Source organism: Gadus morhua, chromosome 11 (assembly GCF_902167405.1).
Source record: "Gadus morhua chromosome 11, gadMor3.0, whole genome shotgun sequence".
NCBI classification, from domain to species: domain Eukaryota; kingdom Metazoa; phylum Chordata; class Actinopteri; order Gadiformes; family Gadidae; genus Gadus; species Gadus morhua.
The window spans coordinates 25,419,399-25,439,262 of record NC_044058.1 but is presented as its reverse complement, the minus strand read 5'-3'; the positions used below and the strand labels follow the sequence as shown (position 1 = coordinate 25,439,262).

Here is a 19,864-nt window from a genome sequence, read left to right as displayed (position 1 = left end):
TATTTGAGGCAATAAGCAGTGAGGTTTTGGATACTGGTATTCTACTCTTTAAACCAAGCTTAAATACTTAAATAGGGTAGTGTTACATTTTTAAAGCCCGTGCTTCTAAATTTGAGTGCCATTGCAGCAGCTAACAAATGCAGCATATACAGCCACATAATGCTGACTAATTAGTGCAGGCTGGGGGATATGAATGTTTACACTATCATGTCATCAACAGTCTTACGATTTGGAACAAGCCCTTCTAACCTTGAAAGCAAAAGAGGCTAATACAGTCGTGAACTTGAGAGGGCAAGGAGTAAAATCTGCAAAACTGCAACAAATGCCGGGATACAGCATGTTTGAGGAACAGTTCCCCGTGATTCTGAGGGGTCAACCGGCTTTCAGCTTTCACCTAAACGTCTGCACACAAAATAAAATCACGGTGGGGAGAATGAGCCATGAAACGGCGATGGTCCCAGACATAATAGAACCCTTTTTCTTGAGTTAGGTAGGCATTGTGCAGAGTTGCTGACTTTAATGCCAACTTGTTAGCTGCACATATTGTCTGAGTCTATAATCAAATGAAGAACATCGATACAGGAAATGGACAAATATGTCTCAGTGTGGGAGAACAATAGGTCTTTGTTCGATAAGAGATTCCCCAGAAAGGGTCTACAATGACCTGAGGTATAGAGAGCACCTTCAGCCATTCTGAGAGGCCAGCTTGTACTCAGCTTTTATTGGTTGTGCTTTTATTGGATAATTCAGACATTAACTGGACCTATTTGGGATAATTGTGAAAATGATTGTGAGCATATGTGCTTCGCCATGGCAACCATGGGAAAGGTGCCACAGACGTTAACATATTAAAGTTAAAATGCAGCTTCGGTAATTGCTCTAATAAAATGAATTCTTTTTTGTTGCACAATGGAACCAACAGTGATAACTCATGTGAGGAGAAAGATGGAACACAACTAGATTGTGTTAAGTCCACAGGCTCAAGTTACCGAGTTAGGCTATATTTTAACCGAGCCACACACCCCACCCATATCATCCTCAGCGATGACTTGAGTTTTGGTCTTGGGGGCACCAATCCTGTAACCAGAACCTCAACTTTAGGCTCTGGTTGGGAATTCCCGTTTTCAGGTCAGGGTAAAATGTTACGCAGAAAACAAAGAATTTCTCTGATTCATTTATTTGATTCACCCCAATATCCGAAAGTAAATATGGCGCATGAATGGCGATAGTACACAGTAGCATGCAAAACCAGCGTGTATGGGAATTCCAGTGGAAAACTATTGTCTGTTGACTGTTGGAGCCTTTGTGGACCGAGGCTTCAAGCCAACAAAGTGTGGGCCTGCCTGTGTCTAAAAGACTCCATGGTGATAAATGGCCTCGCTCCATGTAGACAAACTCTAAGCACAAGGCCCGGGGTGCGGAGGCCCAGATCTGCTACCTCTGCTTCTGGCTGAATCTGATTACAGGCAGGCCCCGAGGACAGTCAGGTCATTGAGAGCAGAGAGATGAGCAAACAATAAGATATTATCTGAAGGAATCTTCAGCTTTCCAAAGGAAAATGGTCCCTCTCAGTGTCACATTGACGATAGGATCCTCAACCTGACATTGAATCAGCCATTTAAGAAGAATGAACACTGCAACCCATTCATAGATACTCACTAAAATAATGAGAGCTCTTTTTTCAGCCTTGTTTAAGACATATAAAGGAAAGCTCATGAGGCCTTGCGAGACAAGGCTGTGGAGAAATTGGAGCATGCAGCTGACTCAGATGAATATGCCTTTACAATGATCTGGTGTTGAATGGACATTTCAATAGTATTTCTTCTTTGTTATCTACAGTCCCACAAAAGAGTGTGCATGTGTCAGAGTTCTGTTTCCCTGTTTCAATATTGTGCACATGTAAACAAAACGATGTGTTACACATGTGGAAACCATATATGTAACTGATCTAATTTCAGCTGAGAGTATGAAAGAATATCCATTCTGATGTTTTTATTGTAACTTTTCTACATTAGAAATGAAGCTTTACTCTTATTTTATGTCAGTCTTAGTACCTGAACGTGCTCCCGTTCTTTTCAAGCAGTGACACCTTGTGGTCAAATAACGCAACCTCTTATGGGAATTATTAAAGCGCATACGCTTTTAATTCTTAATTATTTTATTACATTTAAGTTTTAATAAAGATTTATTTGAAATGATGGTCCTTAATTTGGTTTTGTTTGGCAATATGGATTATAATTTTAGCACATTTGATGTCAACCGTCTTGTGCAAATAAAACGTTATGAACAGAGAATAAACTGTGTTGCTGACCTATTTAGTGGATCAATCAAAATATATATTTCATATTTCTACATTAAATTATTTTTTAATTTGATCCAGAAAATATTTTAGCAACATTTGAAACTGAAACAAGAAATTGTCTTGACTGATAAAGCTATTATGTCAAAGCTTTTTTGTTTTGTTTTTTACAGTCGTGGCAAAACGACATTTTACTGAATTTGAAGAATTATTTGTATGAATAATGTACATATATCCTACATATTAAGGAAAAAATTACTCAATGTGTGTAATTTGTGAACAAAGGAGTGGTAGAATATTTCATAGTATAAAGTGACATACTGGTAAATAACTTTGTTGCTTGACAACCAACATCTAATTTGAACTACAACCATGGCGACCCCCGCGAACTCTCGCGACACTTCACATCTTGTCTGTCACAGGCCGCAATGAGTGGAGATGATAGGAGAGAAGGGGTGAATTATCTAGGTTGCTCAACAATATCTCAGAATTGACAGTGCTTTTACCAAATATTTTGATCTTTAAAAACACAATCCACGAGCCTAACATGTGCTGAACGCGTCTCGCCGGTTCAAACAGGTGTCTTTCGGAAAGCAGCACCAGAAACTAAAGTTAAATCGTATGTGTAAAGTGCTAGCGGTTAGCTGTCAAGCTACATAGCATAGCCATCCAGGCAATGGCGTTGAAAAGAATTCAAAAGGTGAGTGTTTTTCTCCTATCATTCCCCCAGTCCCTCCAGCCAGCGTGTTCCTCCGAGTCCCCATGTTGAATGAGTCATGCCGGGTTTGTTTGTTGGCCTGACATCGGTGCAGTGGGCTCCTTTTGGTGGTCAAATTAAGATAATTCACAGACAAAAGAGCAGCTTACCGCGGACGGTATCGCTCCGTTTGCGCATTGCTCGTAATGGTGCATCATTGGGTTTAGTGGGACGTTTTATTATCTACTCTCATTGCACTGTCAACAGCATAATCGATCACAGTGCGGTAACCATGCACTGTGAAAACTTGAATGTTAATTTTTGTTTTTGTTTGATGGTATCCATGGTTGTAAAATCTGTCACACTGATATAACTTTATTCTCGATGAGGTCTGGAATAAAGAGAATGTATGGTGGTTCGATGGTAGTTATGGGTTGAATGTCAGCTGTGTTGTAAGTTGCCAGATCAAACTCCAATGTCATTGTCGCCATATATGGGAGTGCAAATGGGGCACTGGAGCAGGCCACGGGGTGTATTTATAAAACAGAATAGGCAGCTTCGTGTTCAGAGCTGCTAAATATTGGTACAGCTTGTTATGGACGTTATGATAATACATGAATTGTGATACTTCCTTCCAATCGTATATTTTTTTCGAGGCCTGCCAACAAAATCGCTTTGGAACAAACATTATCAGAATACAATTGGTGAAATTAAATATATATTTTTAGTATTTCTAGAATTCCCTTCTAATATTAACATAACCTGTATTGAAAAAAGTGTGTGTGTGCTGTGTTTGTGATTGGTGACATTATGTTAACCTATGATGGGGGATGCTTCTCTCTTCCTCACCTCCTAGAGCTTTAGTGACTAGTCATGGTTGTTGAACCTTGCTCAACCGGACCTGACTTTGTTTTTCTCCTCAGGAACTCACAGACCTGCAGAGGGACCCTCCAGCCCAGTGCTCTGCAGGCCCGCTAGGAGATGACTGTTAGTTTGAGCCTTTTACTCTACAGGAGTTTCCATTGTGTATACTAACCTTTATTGGCCTTTAGCCTTTAGCCTATATTAGCCTTTATTTTGAAGATGACATTTAAGGGTGGCTTATGAAGGATTTGTGCTGCAATTTGTGTTTTTATTACTCATCAAAACGGGGAATATTCTAGTATTTGCTCTGGTGAGAAAGGTTTAACCTTCTAACATGTGTGGTGATCTCTAGTTTGTCGTTATACATTTATATACGTTATACACTTGGTGTGGCAATATGCCACACCAAGGCTATCTAGTACCCAAGAACCCCAAACATCCAGAGGTGGAATCTAACCACAAAATAAATGCATCCTATTTTAGCCGTAGGTGTGATACTATACTTTAGCTTAGTTGGATCGTCTTTAAACGTTTAAGATGGAAAAGGGACTGCTGCTCGTCCACTTTTAAATTCGAACAGTTGCTACTTTAAAAAGAAAATTGCTGAGTCAAATGAGTCAGTTGTGTTTACAAATATTTATTCCTTTCTTTACAGTGTTCCATTGGCAAGCAACTATAATGGGTCCAGTAAGTGATTGTTTTATGTATTTTGTATACTCTATCACTGAATATATATATAAAATCATTCCATTAACTCTGACTTCTGCCTTCTCCTGTACATAGAATGACAGCCCTTATCAGGGGGGGGTGTTCTTCCTCACCATTCACTTCCCTACAGACTACCCCTTCAAACCACCCAAAGTAAGTCAGACCTAATGTCGATTGCTTGTCGTCATGCAACTTTTTTCTAAATGATGGGAAGTGATAAATTGTTGAACTTGTTTAAATGTCTTCTCTCTGCCGGGTTTTGTCACAGGTTGCGTTCACAACAAAAATATACCATCCGAATATTAACAGCAACGGAAGTATTTGTCTGGACATACTGCGGTCGCAATGGTCACCGGCCCTCACAGTGTCAAAAGGTATGCCACCGTGTGCATTGATTACGTTTGTATCTTGAAATGCTCTTCAATGTATTCATTAGAAAAAACTCGCCCTAGTTGATGTTGAAATTACCTCTTAGAGCGCTGAATATTTAGGGACACATTGTGTATCTATATATGTATATATTGTCATACAGTCAACGGTATAATAACTGCTCAGGTAATTGTTTCTTATCAATATGTGAATAAGAAATGTGTATGCTTTAGATCCATCCGTATATGTTTTCTGTTCTTCTCAGTGCGAGTATGGTAATTCTGTTCCATCTCATTACTTCCTGTTCCTTTCGTAGTTCTTTTGTCTATTTGCTCTCTGCTCTGTGACCCGAACCCGGACGACCCGCTAGTCCCTGAGATCGCCCATACCTACAAATCTGACCGGGAAAAGTAAGTGTTGCACGGTCCCTTACTTCTGATCACTATAATGAACTCATTGAGTACAAATCGAACTTCACCACTAGAGGGAAGAAGCTGATTATAGTTTGTTGTTTTTTTACAGGTACAACAGACTAGCAAGAGAATGGACACAGAAATATGCAATGTGAAAATGCCACCAAAAATCAAATACAAAAAAAAAAAAGAGAAGTTTAGGAAAACATATTTGATATTTTAACACAAGGCAAGCAAATTAAGCAAGACATATCTTGGGCAACACACCACCGGTGGAAAAAGGAAGCAATACGAGGTACACTGGCACCTGGCTTCCATGGGCTGCTGCCATGCTCTTTGTGCCATTCTTTGTGACTAGCGTGGACCGGCCCACCAGGACCCAATGGACTCCTGAAGGCAGTCCCACCACGGAATACTGGAATTCTCCTCCACACAGCGACATGTGCAGACTTTTACTACTGCTATCGTGATTTATTATATTTGTTGTTAAGGCATCACTCTCATCAAGGGCAATGCTATGTTCGCTCTTGCTAGAAGTTATTTCGGTTTTTGTTATTCTTTGGCAAACTACTTTGGTCGATTCAGAAGATCGTCAAGTTTTTCCCTTATTTCAGAGGTACTGTTTTGTCTCACTTGATGTCTTGTTATTGTATTTACATGTATTCAGTGGCCTTTACTGTTTTATTTTATTATAGTAGATGTGCAATTGCAGTCGGAATGTTAACGTTGAACACAAAATTGTGCATGTTTAATAATGGCAGTTGATTTTTAGCTTTGAAAGCAACTGCTCAATGAACACTATCTCTACCTTAGGGCAAATGTGAACAAACTTGAGACGGATTAGATTCATCCCAGACTGTATAAGTGGGAGCAACAGTATTGGAATTAGAATGGACAGCTGCTATTAAAGCTAGGTGCCCCATGCTTCAGCGTTGGTGCTTATTAGGTAAAGGCAAACGCAAAATCATCTTCCATTCTTCTCGACCACGTCCGCGTTACCCGTCGCATTCAGTATCCATTGACGTCGTACACTTATGACGGAGATCTTCGCAAAGGAATTAATAATGCTATTATTTTTGACGCAGTACTGTTTGACTGTGCCAATTGCTCCATACACTTGCTCAGGTATCCAGCCAAATCATCAGCCTTTAAAGGAGCACTGCAGTGACCCAGGGTGAGTGGAAGTTAATGGTTCCCATACCACCCAACATGTATAAGAGAAAATACAACCAACCATGCAAGTGATAACCTAAAATCACTTGGCGTTGTATTTGATTAAGTAGCACGTGTCATGCTTAAGTAGGGAATGGCTCAGTTTGAATTCAGCACTCCTAAGGAACTTGTTGGTGGCGGGCGCAGCAATCCTTTGTTTCATATCAGTATGCTGCCTGTCCCTTTTCCTCAGGGAGCATTTATTTCCCTCACCAAACCCCCGTCGGGTCACCTGCAACAGTTTGCTTTATTATTTTCATTTTTATTATTTTTGAACTCTTGGATGTGAATGTGAATGTTTTTTCCAACGGCCTTCAAGCAGGCCATTGTAGATGTGTTAATGCTACTGTGTTCTAAATGACAACAGTCTTTCATTACTGCGAATATTTTAAAGATGGAAGCAAAGCAGAAGACCTTCAGAATATTGAAGTAAAAAGAAAAAATTGGATTTGTAGATGGCCCTTTCTTTTCAAAGAAGAGACTTTAATTATGACCAGTTCCTGTTTATATCTAAGGTCGGGGAACTTCACTTGGTGATTTTTGAGGAGGACAGAGCTACTCTGTTTATATATAGCCATGGTTTACAAAAATTGTGTTTTGTTTGCAATAACGTGACTTGGTAAAATAGTTTGATTGGGTGTCATCAAGAGGTTCCTAGTTGTAAAATTGTCTAGTATGTAATTAGATTTTGTCAATATAAAGGGAAAGTACAGTTTTATTTTAAAACCAGATTACCATTGGTACTATGTTTTATTCGTAAGGATTTAACAAGATAAATGTGCATTGAAAAGCAGGATAAAAAAAATTAGAGAACATAGGCCATGTTTTTGGCATGAATTAGTTTTTTTTAATTGTTAGATTGGGTGCTCAAGGCTAAACTGTGTCCACAAAATATAGGTTATAGACTAAAGACAAGCTCTCCAAATGCAGTGTAGATCCATATGCTGCCAGACTCATTATATAAAAATGATTTGAGTGTTGAAGTATCACAGTAGTACACATTTTGTATGTTTTTGGGGGGTCTGTTTTTATTTATTTATTTATTATGTCCTGTTTTTTTCTTGGTGAGTGCAGTCTTTTTTCCATTGCGACAGCCAGCCCGGTGATGCCAACTCCATGCAGTGTATTTGTTCAATGTGTTCAACTAGACAGCCTGTGCTTTGGCCTAACCCCCCTCACAGCCTTGTGCCGGATATCAGGGATTTCATCACAGTTAATCTGCCTAACATTTCTGATTGAGACATTAGCCTTAACCCCCATTTTATACACAGATAACGTCACTTTAAGTTTACTAGTATGGCTGCTTCCCCTAAAAGGCTTGATCATTTCAGTTATCTTGTAAATTGCCAAGACAACACTAAAGATAAATAATTTTCACTTTGTTTGAAATTCAGGACCAGCTTCCTAACACCATTGACGCTTCTTAAAATATGGAATTTGTGCTTGACCTGTCAATGGCGACATCCCTCTCTTTGCATATAAGATATTTAAATAACCATTCATAAATAAAGCTTGTTTTGTTTTAACTGAGTCCTTAACCATTTTGTTGACTCCATTTTAACTAACACACACCTTTGCAGCAAGAAAAATAAAATGTTTCAAAATCTTGAATATGATTATGATCTTTACTTTGATGACTCCTTCAAACCATGATGAATGTATTCTAAATGAGAAGTGTGACTCCCCTAAGCAGAAGCTTTGAGATGTCAATGTTTCTGTGGGTCTTTGACAGCAGTTAAGGCAACCGACTGTTCCCAATCAAATGGCTTCAGTATTTGAATTATTAAAAACGAAATGCAGAACAAATGCAAGCACCTCCTTTGGTTGAGGACCGGTCGTGTCCGGACGTCCTGAGATGATATAGCCCTATCTGCTGCTGGCTGCTGGTCACACACGACCCAGCTTCCTGTATCCTCATCACCTCGGCCACTCCTCCCTGTAGCTAGCTGGCTAGCTATACCCAAGCGAGCAACACAATGGCTGTCAACCTCAGCAAAAACGGCCCAGCCTTAACGGCTGCCTATAAAGAAGTGGTGGATGAGAAGTCCAGCACCAACTGGTAAGATGGGATTTATTGTTCCACGCTTTGTTCCCTTTTAGATAAGGGAGAAGGTTAGCTGTCGTCGGGCTAGCGAAACGAGTAACTTCTCGACCTGCTCGTACTCCTCCTTTCTGGCTTGGTTTGATTTATGCTCCAACACCGTATCCACTCTTAATTGGATATGTGAATGATGATCAATCGGCGTTTAATTTGATTATAGTATCAAATGATGAAGTGGGATTACTTGGATCAGCAGCGACGTGGCTGATGTCGGCTAGCTTACTGATTCATTCACGGAAGTCGGGGATCAATCCAAGTGTCGTTCATTATAGATCAACAGTTAACCTAACATGTGCTGCTCTTTGGGGTTTAAAGACATCTTGGATCAAGTGTCCATCGGTAAAGCTGTGGGAGTTACCAGAACTACGCAGTGTTTAATTACAGTGGCTCCAGAGTGAGTAACCGTATGAACTCCCCCCCCCCCCCCCCCCCCCCCCGGAGAGCAGCTCCTCTCCCCTCCCCTGAGGTCGACTTGAAGCCTGAGTGTCGGTATTTAGAAACGACCTGGTTTAATTAATCGTGGATAACAACTGCCTTGGGGTTTGCTTCTCAAGATTTTCAGAACTTGGCAGACTTGGCATGATGGCAGTGCCTGAATGAACACATAACTCTTTCGAGCTGTCCATAAACATAACTTACAGCATAAACATAACTAACAGAGTACTATGCTTTGTAGGTGGCAGGTAGTTATGTTTTGATTTGTGACTTGACTTATTTGAGATCCTAGATGCAAGAAAACATAAGTTTTTACTGTAACCTGTTTTGAAACAGTTTCTCATGATGAGTGTACATCCACATACAACTATATTAACGGCTTTTGCATGTACAATTCAGCCTTGTGCATTGAATGAAAATGAAGTCAGAATATAACTCTACAACCTCATTCATAGTTCTGCTAAATCTGTTGTGAAGACATGACAGTTACAGGAAATTCAATACTGTTTCTGTAGAAAGGTGGTTTCAGGTAGTGACATTTCACCAATCTATCCAAGCCTTTACAGGATGTGCAACTTGCAACATTAGGCATAATAAAACGTGAAACTGCATGTTTTGCAGGAACTGAGTCGAATTGTGAAACATTCAAGTACAGTTTCAAATGACCTGCATATTAGTCAATGCTAATGATAGTGAGATTGTTATCAATAAAATCCCATCCCTGATATATTCAACAAATAAAAAAGGTGGCCAGCCCGTACCCTCTTTGTTAACAAGAATCTTACTATTGACCCTCCCTAAAGACACTCAGCCAGCCAAGATATGTGAGGTGGATCACAATTCTGCATAGCCAGTGCAAAATTGTGCACAGCCACAGACAGTGCAAAAATTGTTTGCAGAGCTAGTGCAACATTTTGCAAAAAACTGCAAAAAGAGTGTGAAGAACGCTGTGATAGAGATTTTTGAAATCTGAAAGTCTGCCACATACTTACTGGGAGTGCCTCAATTTGAAACCTTTGGGTCCTTAAAGGATTTGGCTGGTTTGTTAAGGCCCCAGCTTAATTGTTGTCTCTGTCAGTGTCTAGGTATATATCAGCCATAATTTGTACTCATCGACTCTTGAACTGTGCAAGAGTGGTTGAGTTAGTTCCGATATTGGGTAGTAGGGGATTAAATGTCATCCATTATATTCCAAACGAGTGTAGAGCAGGTGACTTTACTGTACTTTGGCTTGTGCAATCCAGGTAAACCAATACAAACTGCCCTGGCTAGATAGGTTCCTCCAATAGTAACCGCAAACGAACAAATCCAAAGGTTTAGATTCTGTGTTCCTCCCCACTGTGAATGCTCAAGTATTTAGAGACTGAGGCAAGAAGTTAAGAGTACTGTGTGATTGATAGTGGCTGCTTTATAGGCAGGGTGATATTCTGAATGCAGAGCAACATTTCAATAAGTTGCGAGTGTAATTGCTGGAGGGTGTATTTTTTTTCGTCCCTGATTTGAACGCAGCAGCAGATTTGTGTGTTTGCATGCCACTGTGCATGCTCACGGACTGAGGGGCGAGCAGTTTATATACTTGAATGATGAATGTCCTGGTTCTTGTGGGGGAATGTTGGATATAACTGGATTGTTTATTGCTTCAACCCACTTCAGTGTTTCCCCCAGTAAATGTCTTAGTCAAGGTGGTCCCTGGTTAAATTCAATTAAAAAAGCTTGATGTCACGACCATTGTTGTGAACACCGATGCATTATTGATCTTTATTTTTACACGTGATGGAAGTATGTCTTCTTTCCCTACGAGAGTTTTCTACTTTGTTAATGCATAATAATTTAAAAAAATAAAATAAAAAAAAATAAAAAATTTTGATAATTTTTTTTATTTATTTTATATACATTGGTAGTCAAGGCGGGGCCCTATTGTTGGTAAGGCGGCCGCCTTAACAACACAGTGCTGGGGGAAACACTGCACTTGTTGCAATGCGACCGGCTGAGGGAAAGGGACATTTTGTTTAGTTCTCGTTCTATGTACATTCGTCCAACCAGAAACTGAGCACTTCATTTTGATTCAGAAGTTAATGCTAAGGCTGTGTTTTAATCAGTTTAACAACACCCCCTCCTACACTTGCCCTCGCAACCTATTGAAATGTTGCTCTGCACTCAGAATTCAGACTCATCACACTGCCCTAAAACGCAGCCATTATCTTCGCTCAGAACTCTAACTGCACAACGTATTACTCTCTTAAGTCTGTGAGCATGTCCTGTTGCATGTTACACAGCATGGAAACTTGTTTAATTGCTTGTTTGTGGTCAATATTAGAGACAGTCAGCTACCTAGTCAGGGCGTTTCTGATGCGCTTTCCTGGGTTGAACCAATCAAAGATGTATATGGGAGCTGCTAACCACTAGTTTAAAATCATGGCTGGTTAACATCTCGACATAGACAATTTCAACGATTGACCCGGGGTCTTAATAAACTGGCCAAATCGTTTAAGGCGAGAATATCCATTAACGTAATTGAGTAATTAAAGGACTTCAAATATTATTCTTGGATGTTGTTCTTATATAATCACAAATAATCATCACAAGGTCTGTTGTTCGTTATTATCTTAATTTGAACTAGTCCAACATTCTCCTAAACTCTTCTGTAGAGTACATTTGCGTCTTGCTAAAACCATTCATCACTACTATGTTCTAAATCTGTTTTCATTTTCAGGGCCTTGTTCACCTATGAGGGAAACAGTAATGATATCCGCCTGGCAGAAAAGGGAGGTGAGTATCGGTCATGCTTGCATTGGCCTTTTTCACTTTGATATTGGCAGATGGTACTGATGAATGCTACATGCAGCAGTGTAGGGTCATTTTGACCTTCCTATAGGGTTGGGCGATTTCCCGATTTTGACAGTATATCACAGTAGTATACAATTATGACCGTGTCAAATATTAATACAGTCTCAAAAAAGGTAGACCTACGGGGAGACTGTAAACATTGGGTCTGGAACCCAGAACCTGGTGATCCAACAGCAGCTTAACCCCTAGACTATCCCGTCCCCTGTTACACGTCTTCCCAAAGTCACACATTCTCTTCAATTATCTTTGCCTCTTGGTTCTTTCTTCTCAGATGGAGGGCTGGAGGAGTTGGTGGAGGAGCTCAACAGTGGAAAGATGATGTACGCCTTCTGCCGAGTCGAAGATCCAAATTCCGGCCTGCCGAAATACGTCCTCATCAACTGGGTGGGTGTCCCGTCGTGCATTCACCCCATTCACTCTGTTGAGCCGCAGTCTTCAGCTCTGCGCGTGTTGATGACTAACGCCGGTTCTGCTCTCGCAGACAGGAGAAGGCGTGAAGGATGCGAGGAAAGGCGCGTGTGCCAACCACGTCAGCTCAATGTCCAACTTCCTCAAGGTGACGGTCTTTATTCCTAACGGCCCAGAATGCCACCCCCACAGCTCTAGGAATAGAATAATAATGCAACATAATCCTTGCGCATCAGTTTTTTTTTATCCGTGTGGTAATCACACTTTACGATAAAGTGTGTATTTTTAAAGCGGGAAGTGATGTGTTGTCTCCCAGGGAGCCCATGTCACCATCAACGCACGGGCGGAGGAGGACGTGGAGCCGGAGGTCATTATAGAGAAGGTGGCCAAGGCCTCGGGGGCCAACTACAGCTTCCATAAGGAGTCCAAGCGCTTCCAGGATTCCGGCCCTCAGGGGCCCGTGGTAGGTTGTTCATCCCACAGAATGTGAGGCCTCGGTGTTTGAATCAGATGACAGTCAGTCAGCCAAAGGAGTGCTGTGTCAGATTGTCCCGGGTTGTGCCTTGAGCTGTTTGTTTACAATATGGTTCGACGATGTTTGCACTGCAAATAAGTTTAGTAATTACCTGCGTTGGCTGGGAGCCTATTTCAAACTCATTTTATTTAACCTGTAGTATAGTAAGAGTGAAATAGCCCATCAAAAAATCATTGTGTGTATTAGGGCTTTGACCCCGAACTTCGTTATTCGAATATAATCCGAATATCAAAAAATAAATAAAAATTTGAACGAATATTAGGCAGCCCTTAATATTCAAACCTGTTATGGGCAGGCCAAGAGGGAGAGACGGCGGGGAACCCGACACAGTCTATTCATAATATTGTAACGACCAGGGAAGAGGCAGTGAAAGTATTGATTAGACAGCGATTTATTAGAAACAAACCTCGCGAAGCCCAATCCAGGTCATACTGAAGGCATTTAGTTGTCAGAATATTATTAATAGATATTCGAATATTAATAAACAAACAAACTTCGAATATGATTTTTGGACAAAAGTAAAAGCCCTAGTGTGTATTCGATATACTTTTATTAAGATCTCTGGTGTTGCTTTCACACTGTTTCCACACAGTTGGGTTAGTCATAGTTGGATTGATGGGTGTGGTGGCCCAATATCAGCAAAGACAACATTGAGTTTCCAAGCATGCCATGCATATGAAATGCATGTCTTCTGAAAAGTCGAACCATTCATCGTCTAGACAAGACGCCATTTATCATGGCCGCCCGCTCGACTCGGCGCTAAGACAGGGGTGAATCGCAGTATGCGTGCCTGTCGGAGTCGATCATCTCCGTGTGTTTTCACAGCCCTGGGCATGTTGTTCAGAGTGACATAGGACTCTCCTCATTCCTTCGGGCGTGGAATGAGATTCATTAGTGCAGTCGACCTGTCCTGACCTGCCCACAGTGTAGCCCATCTGTGGATTCAGCAGTCCTGCATGCATCTGTAAAATGGCTCCTTGGACAAGCCAGCGGGCAGGACACGCCTTGTTGTAGTCATGAAATATTTGAATTGATTTACATTTTACCTTTAGGGCATTTAACAGACGCTTTTATCCAAAGCGACTTACAATTAGTACATTTGAGGAAAGAGAAACGACATATCGCTGTCGGTACAGTAAGGATGTTAATAGAACAAAGTGCCAAGCACTATCAGTCGTTAGGTTAACACATTCCCTGTAGACAACAAAGATAACTAGGGTAAACCGTTCAAACATTGAATCAATGCGTAAGGAGAGGTGTTTTTAGGAGGAAGGGGGAAGTGAGGGGTAATGGGGGAGGCTATTTAAAGTCCAGCTGAATCCTGAACAAGTTAGTCTTGTGGAGGCTGTTGAGCGACTCTACGGTCCTGATGCCGGCAGGGCGCTCGTTCCGCCATCGCGGTGCCAAAACAAAGAAAACATAAAACGTGTTTGGAATGTGCGGTGCCACCAGTGTCTATATTGAGATTTCTTCCTCTTGCCTTTCTCTTTTTCTCTCCTTCTCCTACGTCCCAGGGCTCCGTGTACCAGAAGACCAACGCCATGTCCGAGATCAAAAAGATAAACAAGGACAACTTCTGGGCCCAGGCCGAGGTGCAGTTCTGTCTTGTACCTCCTCGAGTGCACCCTCCCCTTCACGTAACCCCCACGCGATAACCCTGCAGGCGGGACCCCGTTGACGTGATGTCTGTGGCGCCCGGTCGCGTGGCGGCGGCGACGACCTGTGTTTTGCAGAAAGACGAGGAGAAGCGGCGCGCCGAGGAGAAGGTGAAGGCGGCGGACGAGCGGCAGCAGCTGGACCGGGAGCGGAAGGACCGGGAGACGCAGGAGGCCACCCTGAGGGACCAGAGGGACAGGGAGAGGAGCTCCCAGATCGACCAGCAGAAGTAGGTCTCCAGCCCCCCCCCCCCCCCCCGAGTGACTCCATCCACCACCATGTGCTCGGGTCTTTTAAAAGTTTCTAATTTATAGTTTCTAATTTGAATTTCTCGTTGGGTTGCTCCACAGGAAGTATCAGCAGCAGCAGGAAGTCGAGTGCCGAGATCGTGAGAAGCCACAAGTGGTGAGTACTCTCGCCGATAGACTAGATTACAACACGCAAATGAAAGCAGAATGTGGCCGTGAACATGGGAGGGGAGGGACATGAATTCATGGGGAATTGACTGATGGTAAGGCAGGTGGAAATATCCCCCGCTAACATAGAGGCTAGTTTAGCATGTAGCTGATGTGTGTGGTGCCACTGTTGACCTTGTCAGGAGGAGGAGGAGAAGGCGGCAGCAAAGACAGTGAAACGAGGGCTGTCTGTGGAGAAGGCCAACGTGAGTTCCTCCCTAAAACCACGCCTTACCGTCGCTCTCCGGTCTCCACACCTTCCGTTTCCCGCCCGCTCCGGACAGGAACTGTCTATTTAGCAACGGGGTCCTGCTTAACCCCAACGTTGACCACCGTTTAATCCATGTCTGTCTGTGACTTTTAACACCACTCACCTTATCAACGCCAGCTGAGCAGTCGTTTCCTTGGGTTTCTTGCGGGACGGTCGGGGGTCTCGCGGGACGGTCGGGGGTCTCGCGGGACGGTCTGGTGAAGCGTTTCCAGACTCTAGACTAGTGTGCTGCTCCTCATTTGATTCTGATTTGTTCATTATTCTTCAGGAGGCCGCCTCGCTCATCTCCCAGCGGTCCCAGAACCCCAGGGAGATGTTCAAGCAGAGGGAGATGGGCAGGGCCCCAGTGGAGCCGGAGGCCCCTACCGCGGGCCCCACCGTCGCCATGGCACCGGCCAGCCCAGGTAGCCCCTCGCACTCGAACGTAACCTCGTTAGAACTGGACCTCGTTAGAACTGGACCTCGTTAGAACTGAAGCTCGTTAGAACTGGACCTCGTTAGAATGTAACCTCGTTAGAAAGTAACCTCGTTAGAATGTAACCTCGTTAGAAAGTAACCTCGTTAATGTAACCTCGTTAGAATGTAACCTCGTTAGAACTGGACCTCGTTAGAACTGGACCTCGTTAGAACTGGACCTCGTTAGAATGTAACCTCGTTAGAACTGGACCTCGTTAGAACTGGACCTCGTTAGAACTAAAACTTGTGAGAGCCCTTCCTTCTTAGACTCTTCCTCTCTATCTTGCTGACTCGACTTCACGAGAATTGTACGTTTTCTGAACTGAACCCCATTAGCCACCGACATGGTTGGAACTCTACCACCGAAACTGTTTCAGTAGACTCCGGTTTGATATTCTATTCTCTTCTATTGTCTGATTACTTCATCATTCATGCAGCTACTGGTCTTCATGCCTGCTCTCTCTGTGCGGTCTCTCTCTCTCTCCCTCTCTTGTATCTCCTCCTTGGTTACCTCCTGGGGGTCTCTCTGTCCTCCAGGGCGCCTGCAAAGCCCCTTCCTCTCTAAGCCGTCGTACGAGCCGGAGCGGACCAGCGCCCCCGTCCCGCGGCAGGCTTCCCCCGCCCCCCCCCAGCCCAGCGGCCCCCGTCCTTCCCACCGGTTAGCCTCCTGGGTTCACAACACAAAGATCCTCCACCTCACATTGAAACCAGTCCGTGTCATCGCCTTTGCTTCCCTTCTCCTTTTTTCAATATGCAACATCTTCCTTCTGGTATTTCGTGACACTTTCGGTTTTCATCCGTGTGATCCATGGCTCGCACGCTGGCATAAGGTCCGCTTGGCGCTTGTGTGTCCCAAGTCATCCATATGCATGTTGTGTTTCATCGTGTGTGTGTTTGTGTGTGGTGTGCTGTGTGTGTGTTTGTGTGGTGTGATAAGAACCGGATGTGGATGAGAGCCCGTCCAGATTTGAGTATGAGGAGCAGGAGACCATCCCACAAGAACCCTGGAAAGGTGGGGGCCCGTTTGCCGCAGGGCAACGCCCTGGCGTTGAACCCTCACACACAACACTCACCAGAGCGACGGCTTGCCTCGTCACCCCATTGTTTTGGTTTTGTTATTCATTAATTTCCCATCCCTGGACCAACGTGTTGCATGTATGGAGTGCTCCTTCTGCCCCCTGCTGGCGGGATTGGGGAACTGCTGCTATGCATACTCTCACTGACCACGTTCTGTCTCCGTTGACCAGAGGAGGAACCAGCTGCAGAGCCCTACCGCGCCCAGGAGCCCGAGCAGTGTGCTCTCTACGAGGAGCCGCCTCAGGTGATGACCAGGGGTGTTCCCCCTTGAGCTCCCAGCAAGAGATTCTGATGAATGAACATGAACAGTACAATTTCAAATGGTGTGTGTGTGTGTGTGTGTACCCACCAGGTGGAGGAGGAGATCAGCAGCTACGACGTGAGCCCCGGGCAGACCCCCGAGGAGAGCCCCGACCGGGGGCTCAGTGCCAGGGCGCTCTACGACTACCAGGCTGGTGGGTGACAACAGGATCGGGTTCATTGTGCCGTTGACTCGGTTGTGGATTTCAGTGTTATCCGCTTGTTTTTCGTTTCATTCGAGAACAATGAAATGTGCTGATGAAGTTAGCCATGTGGATGCCTTTTGCTCGCGCAAAAGACAGACGTTATTTGGTGGTCTATCGCATTGTTTTGAGAGTCTAAACCAAACCAAGCAGTTATTATTATTATTATTATTATTATTATTATTAGGTGATTTCAGCTTCCAGGTTTTTTAGCAGTGCACTGAAATACATTTGACCTTTCAGATCCTTCAGCTCAATTTTTCAGGTCAAGACTTTATTTGTTTCCAACCATTTGTGTGCTTAAATCTTCTCGGTCAGATGTAGCCCTTGATAAAATCACCTGACAGGATTCATGCATATCATATTGTGTTTTTTTTAATCACATGCACACTGTAGTATGATTGCAACATGTTTTAAATTGAGGTCATGTATGAAGATGCACAAATTGGACACTTAGTTAGTCAGCGTTTTGTTTATTTGCAAATTCATTCGGTGCCAGATTTATACTTTCATCCATAATGCAAATCATAGGCTTCCAACGAAGGCGAAAAGGATTTTGAGTCATGCTTTGACACGCATGGTTTTACAGAGATTAATATTAATATTAATAAGATTAATATTTGTTATGTCTTAATCTATATGGCTTTGTTAAAACATATTTTCAACCTCACTTTGTACTACAGCACTCACCGCATTTTCTACAGGAAATAGATTTTCTAGTTAAAAGCTTTGTGTGTGTGTGTGGTGTGAAGTGTAACTCTGGACAACATGGCGGCGGTGTATTAACGGAGGGTCTCTTTGTTCGTTCTCCGAGCAGCCGACGACACGGAGATCTCGTTCGACCCCGAAGACATCATCACGGGCATCGAGATGATCGACGAGGGCTGGTGGCGCGGCTACAGCCCCGACGGCCACTTCGGCATGTTCCCCGCCAACTACGTGGAGATGGTGTGAGCCCTGGCCGCGCCCACTAGATCAGCACTTTGCCCAGACCCCCCCCCCCCCCAGACCCCCCAGTGGTACCACACACTCACCCTTCTCCTAGTGGGCTGGAGCCCGAGCAGAAGCCGCTGAGGGGAAGCAGCCGTCCACGTTATTGACTAACGATGGGCGGGTCGCTGGAAGGTAAAAAATCATGGGGCCAGATTTTAAGAAGGTAATATTGCTCGAGAACAAAAAAAAATTATATTGTAATGTCAATTGTTGTAAATCATGGATGGAATAGCTTAGGGTTTTCCAGCGGGAAACCCGCCCCCTGTGTTCTCTCACGATCACTCACCCGGTGTCCTTACCTGTTGTTGTGATGCGGTAAAATGTCAGCCTTTATTCATACGTCTTAAATTCCGTTTGCAGCATTAATCACACACTTGTATTTGACATTCCTTCTGTGAACTCTTTTTTGCTCTGGGTTCAGTCTGACAATAGCAGTCGCTCCTTTCTATTTCAGGAAATAAATTAGTCTTAATGGGGCTTCTGCTATGGCGTAATCGCGAAAGATTGAATTTAACTTCCACATGTGTCTCTGTTTTTGGCGAAGATAGTCTTTATCGAGCTTGAATCTGATGGGAATCGCAGAACAACGATTAGCTGAAGGTTGCCGTTTCAAACCGATCATGAGATGGTGTTTGGTGACATGTAAATAAAAGCGTCCCTTTACTTTGGGTTAAGAGGTGGTCGGTTTCCATTGGTCCCTGAGTTTCCACTTATCTTCGCGTACATATCACAGACCTTGAAACCATCGTTGACTTATTTGTTGAGTTTACTCCTATAGCTTGGGGATCCATTCAGGTCAACTGTTCCACATGACTGACTGCCATGAGTGAGGGGATTTAAATGAAGTGGTATCCTATGTCATATTTTATGTGAAATTTAAATTTGTAAAATTAATTTAAATGGACACGCTCGAAGTACACCAATTGAAGCTAAATTCATTTACAAATGTTAAAAAGATAATTTGTCTTAAGGGGCATGATTCACCTGCATCATTCTTTCGTTGTTTTTCCAGAGTATATTGTAATGCAAAAACATTCATAATAAAATATTAAAAGTCTGATGTTTTTAAAAGCTGTACCTTCGATATGTACATGGACTGCCTTGCATTGAGTCACAGAACGAGGTGCTTTATGATGGGTTTCCTGGAACCAGGCAACAGTGCTGAACGATTTGGGTTTTCACCCTGGTTTCGATTTCAAGTCAAATAATTTCACTTTTATTTCCCACATCCTTTGCAGCATTCGTTTTGACAGTGTGCTTAAATCTTCTCGCTCAGATGTAGCCCTTGATAAAATCACCTGACAGGATTCATGCATGAGTGTCTATATATCATGTCGTGTTTTTTTTAATCACATGCACACTAGTATGATTGCAACAAGTTTTAAATTGAGGTCATGTATGTTATATGAAGACGCACAAATTTGACACTTAATTAGTCCGAGTTTTGTTTATTTGCCAATTCATTCGGTGCCAGATTTATACTTTCATCCATAATGCAAATGATAGGCTTCCAACGAAGGCGAAAAGGATTTTGAGTCATGCTTTGACACGCATGGTTTCTACAG

At 43.0% G+C, this 19,864-nt stretch overlaps 2 protein-coding genes across 2 annotated transcripts; both read left to right on the top strand.

Moving 5' to 3' along the window:
• Positions 1-2,695: 2,695 nt before the first annotated feature.
• On the top strand, positions 2,696-8,092 carry ube2d4 (ubiquitin conjugating enzyme E2 D4). The gene is made up of 7 exons (XM_030369876.1): positions 2,696-2,999; positions 3,920-3,983; positions 4,516-4,547; positions 4,644-4,721; positions 4,837-4,942; positions 5,254-5,347; positions 5,460-8,092. The coding sequence occupies exons 1-7, from the start codon at positions 2,976-2,978 to the stop codon at positions 5,503-5,505; spliced, it is 444 nt and encodes a 147-aa protein (XP_030225736.1). The 5' UTR covers positions 2,696-2,975; the 3' UTR covers positions 5,506-8,092.
• A 342-nt stretch (positions 8,093-8,434) lies between these two features.
• Positions 8,435-19,370, top strand: dbnlb (drebrin-like b). The gene is given in 16 exon segments (XM_030369874.1): positions 8,435-8,621; positions 11,812-11,867; positions 12,217-12,329; positions 12,427-12,501; positions 12,670-12,816; positions 14,403-14,480; positions 14,622-14,773; positions 14,895-14,949; positions 15,143-15,205; positions 15,539-15,674; positions 16,264-16,340; positions 16,342-16,384; positions 16,664-16,738; positions 16,974-17,047; positions 17,156-17,258; positions 18,124-19,370. Coding segments are annotated over 16 exon segments (1,467 nt in total). The 5' UTR covers positions 8,435-8,538; the 3' UTR covers positions 18,261-19,370.
• The last annotated feature ends 494 nt before the right edge of the window (positions 19,371-19,864 follow it).

Coding starts and splice junctions, on each gene's coding strand:
- ube2d4 (XM_030369876.1), top strand. CDS start 2,976: ATGGCGTTGAAAAGAATTCAAAAG. Junction 4,722..4,836: donor ACCCCTTCAAACCACCCAAA/GTAAGTCAGACC, acceptor GTTTTGTCACAG/GTTGCGTTCACAACAAAAAT. Junction 5,348..5,459: donor TACAAATCTGACCGGGAAAA/GTAAGTGTTGCA, acceptor GTTTTTTTACAG/GTACAACAGACTAGCAAGAG.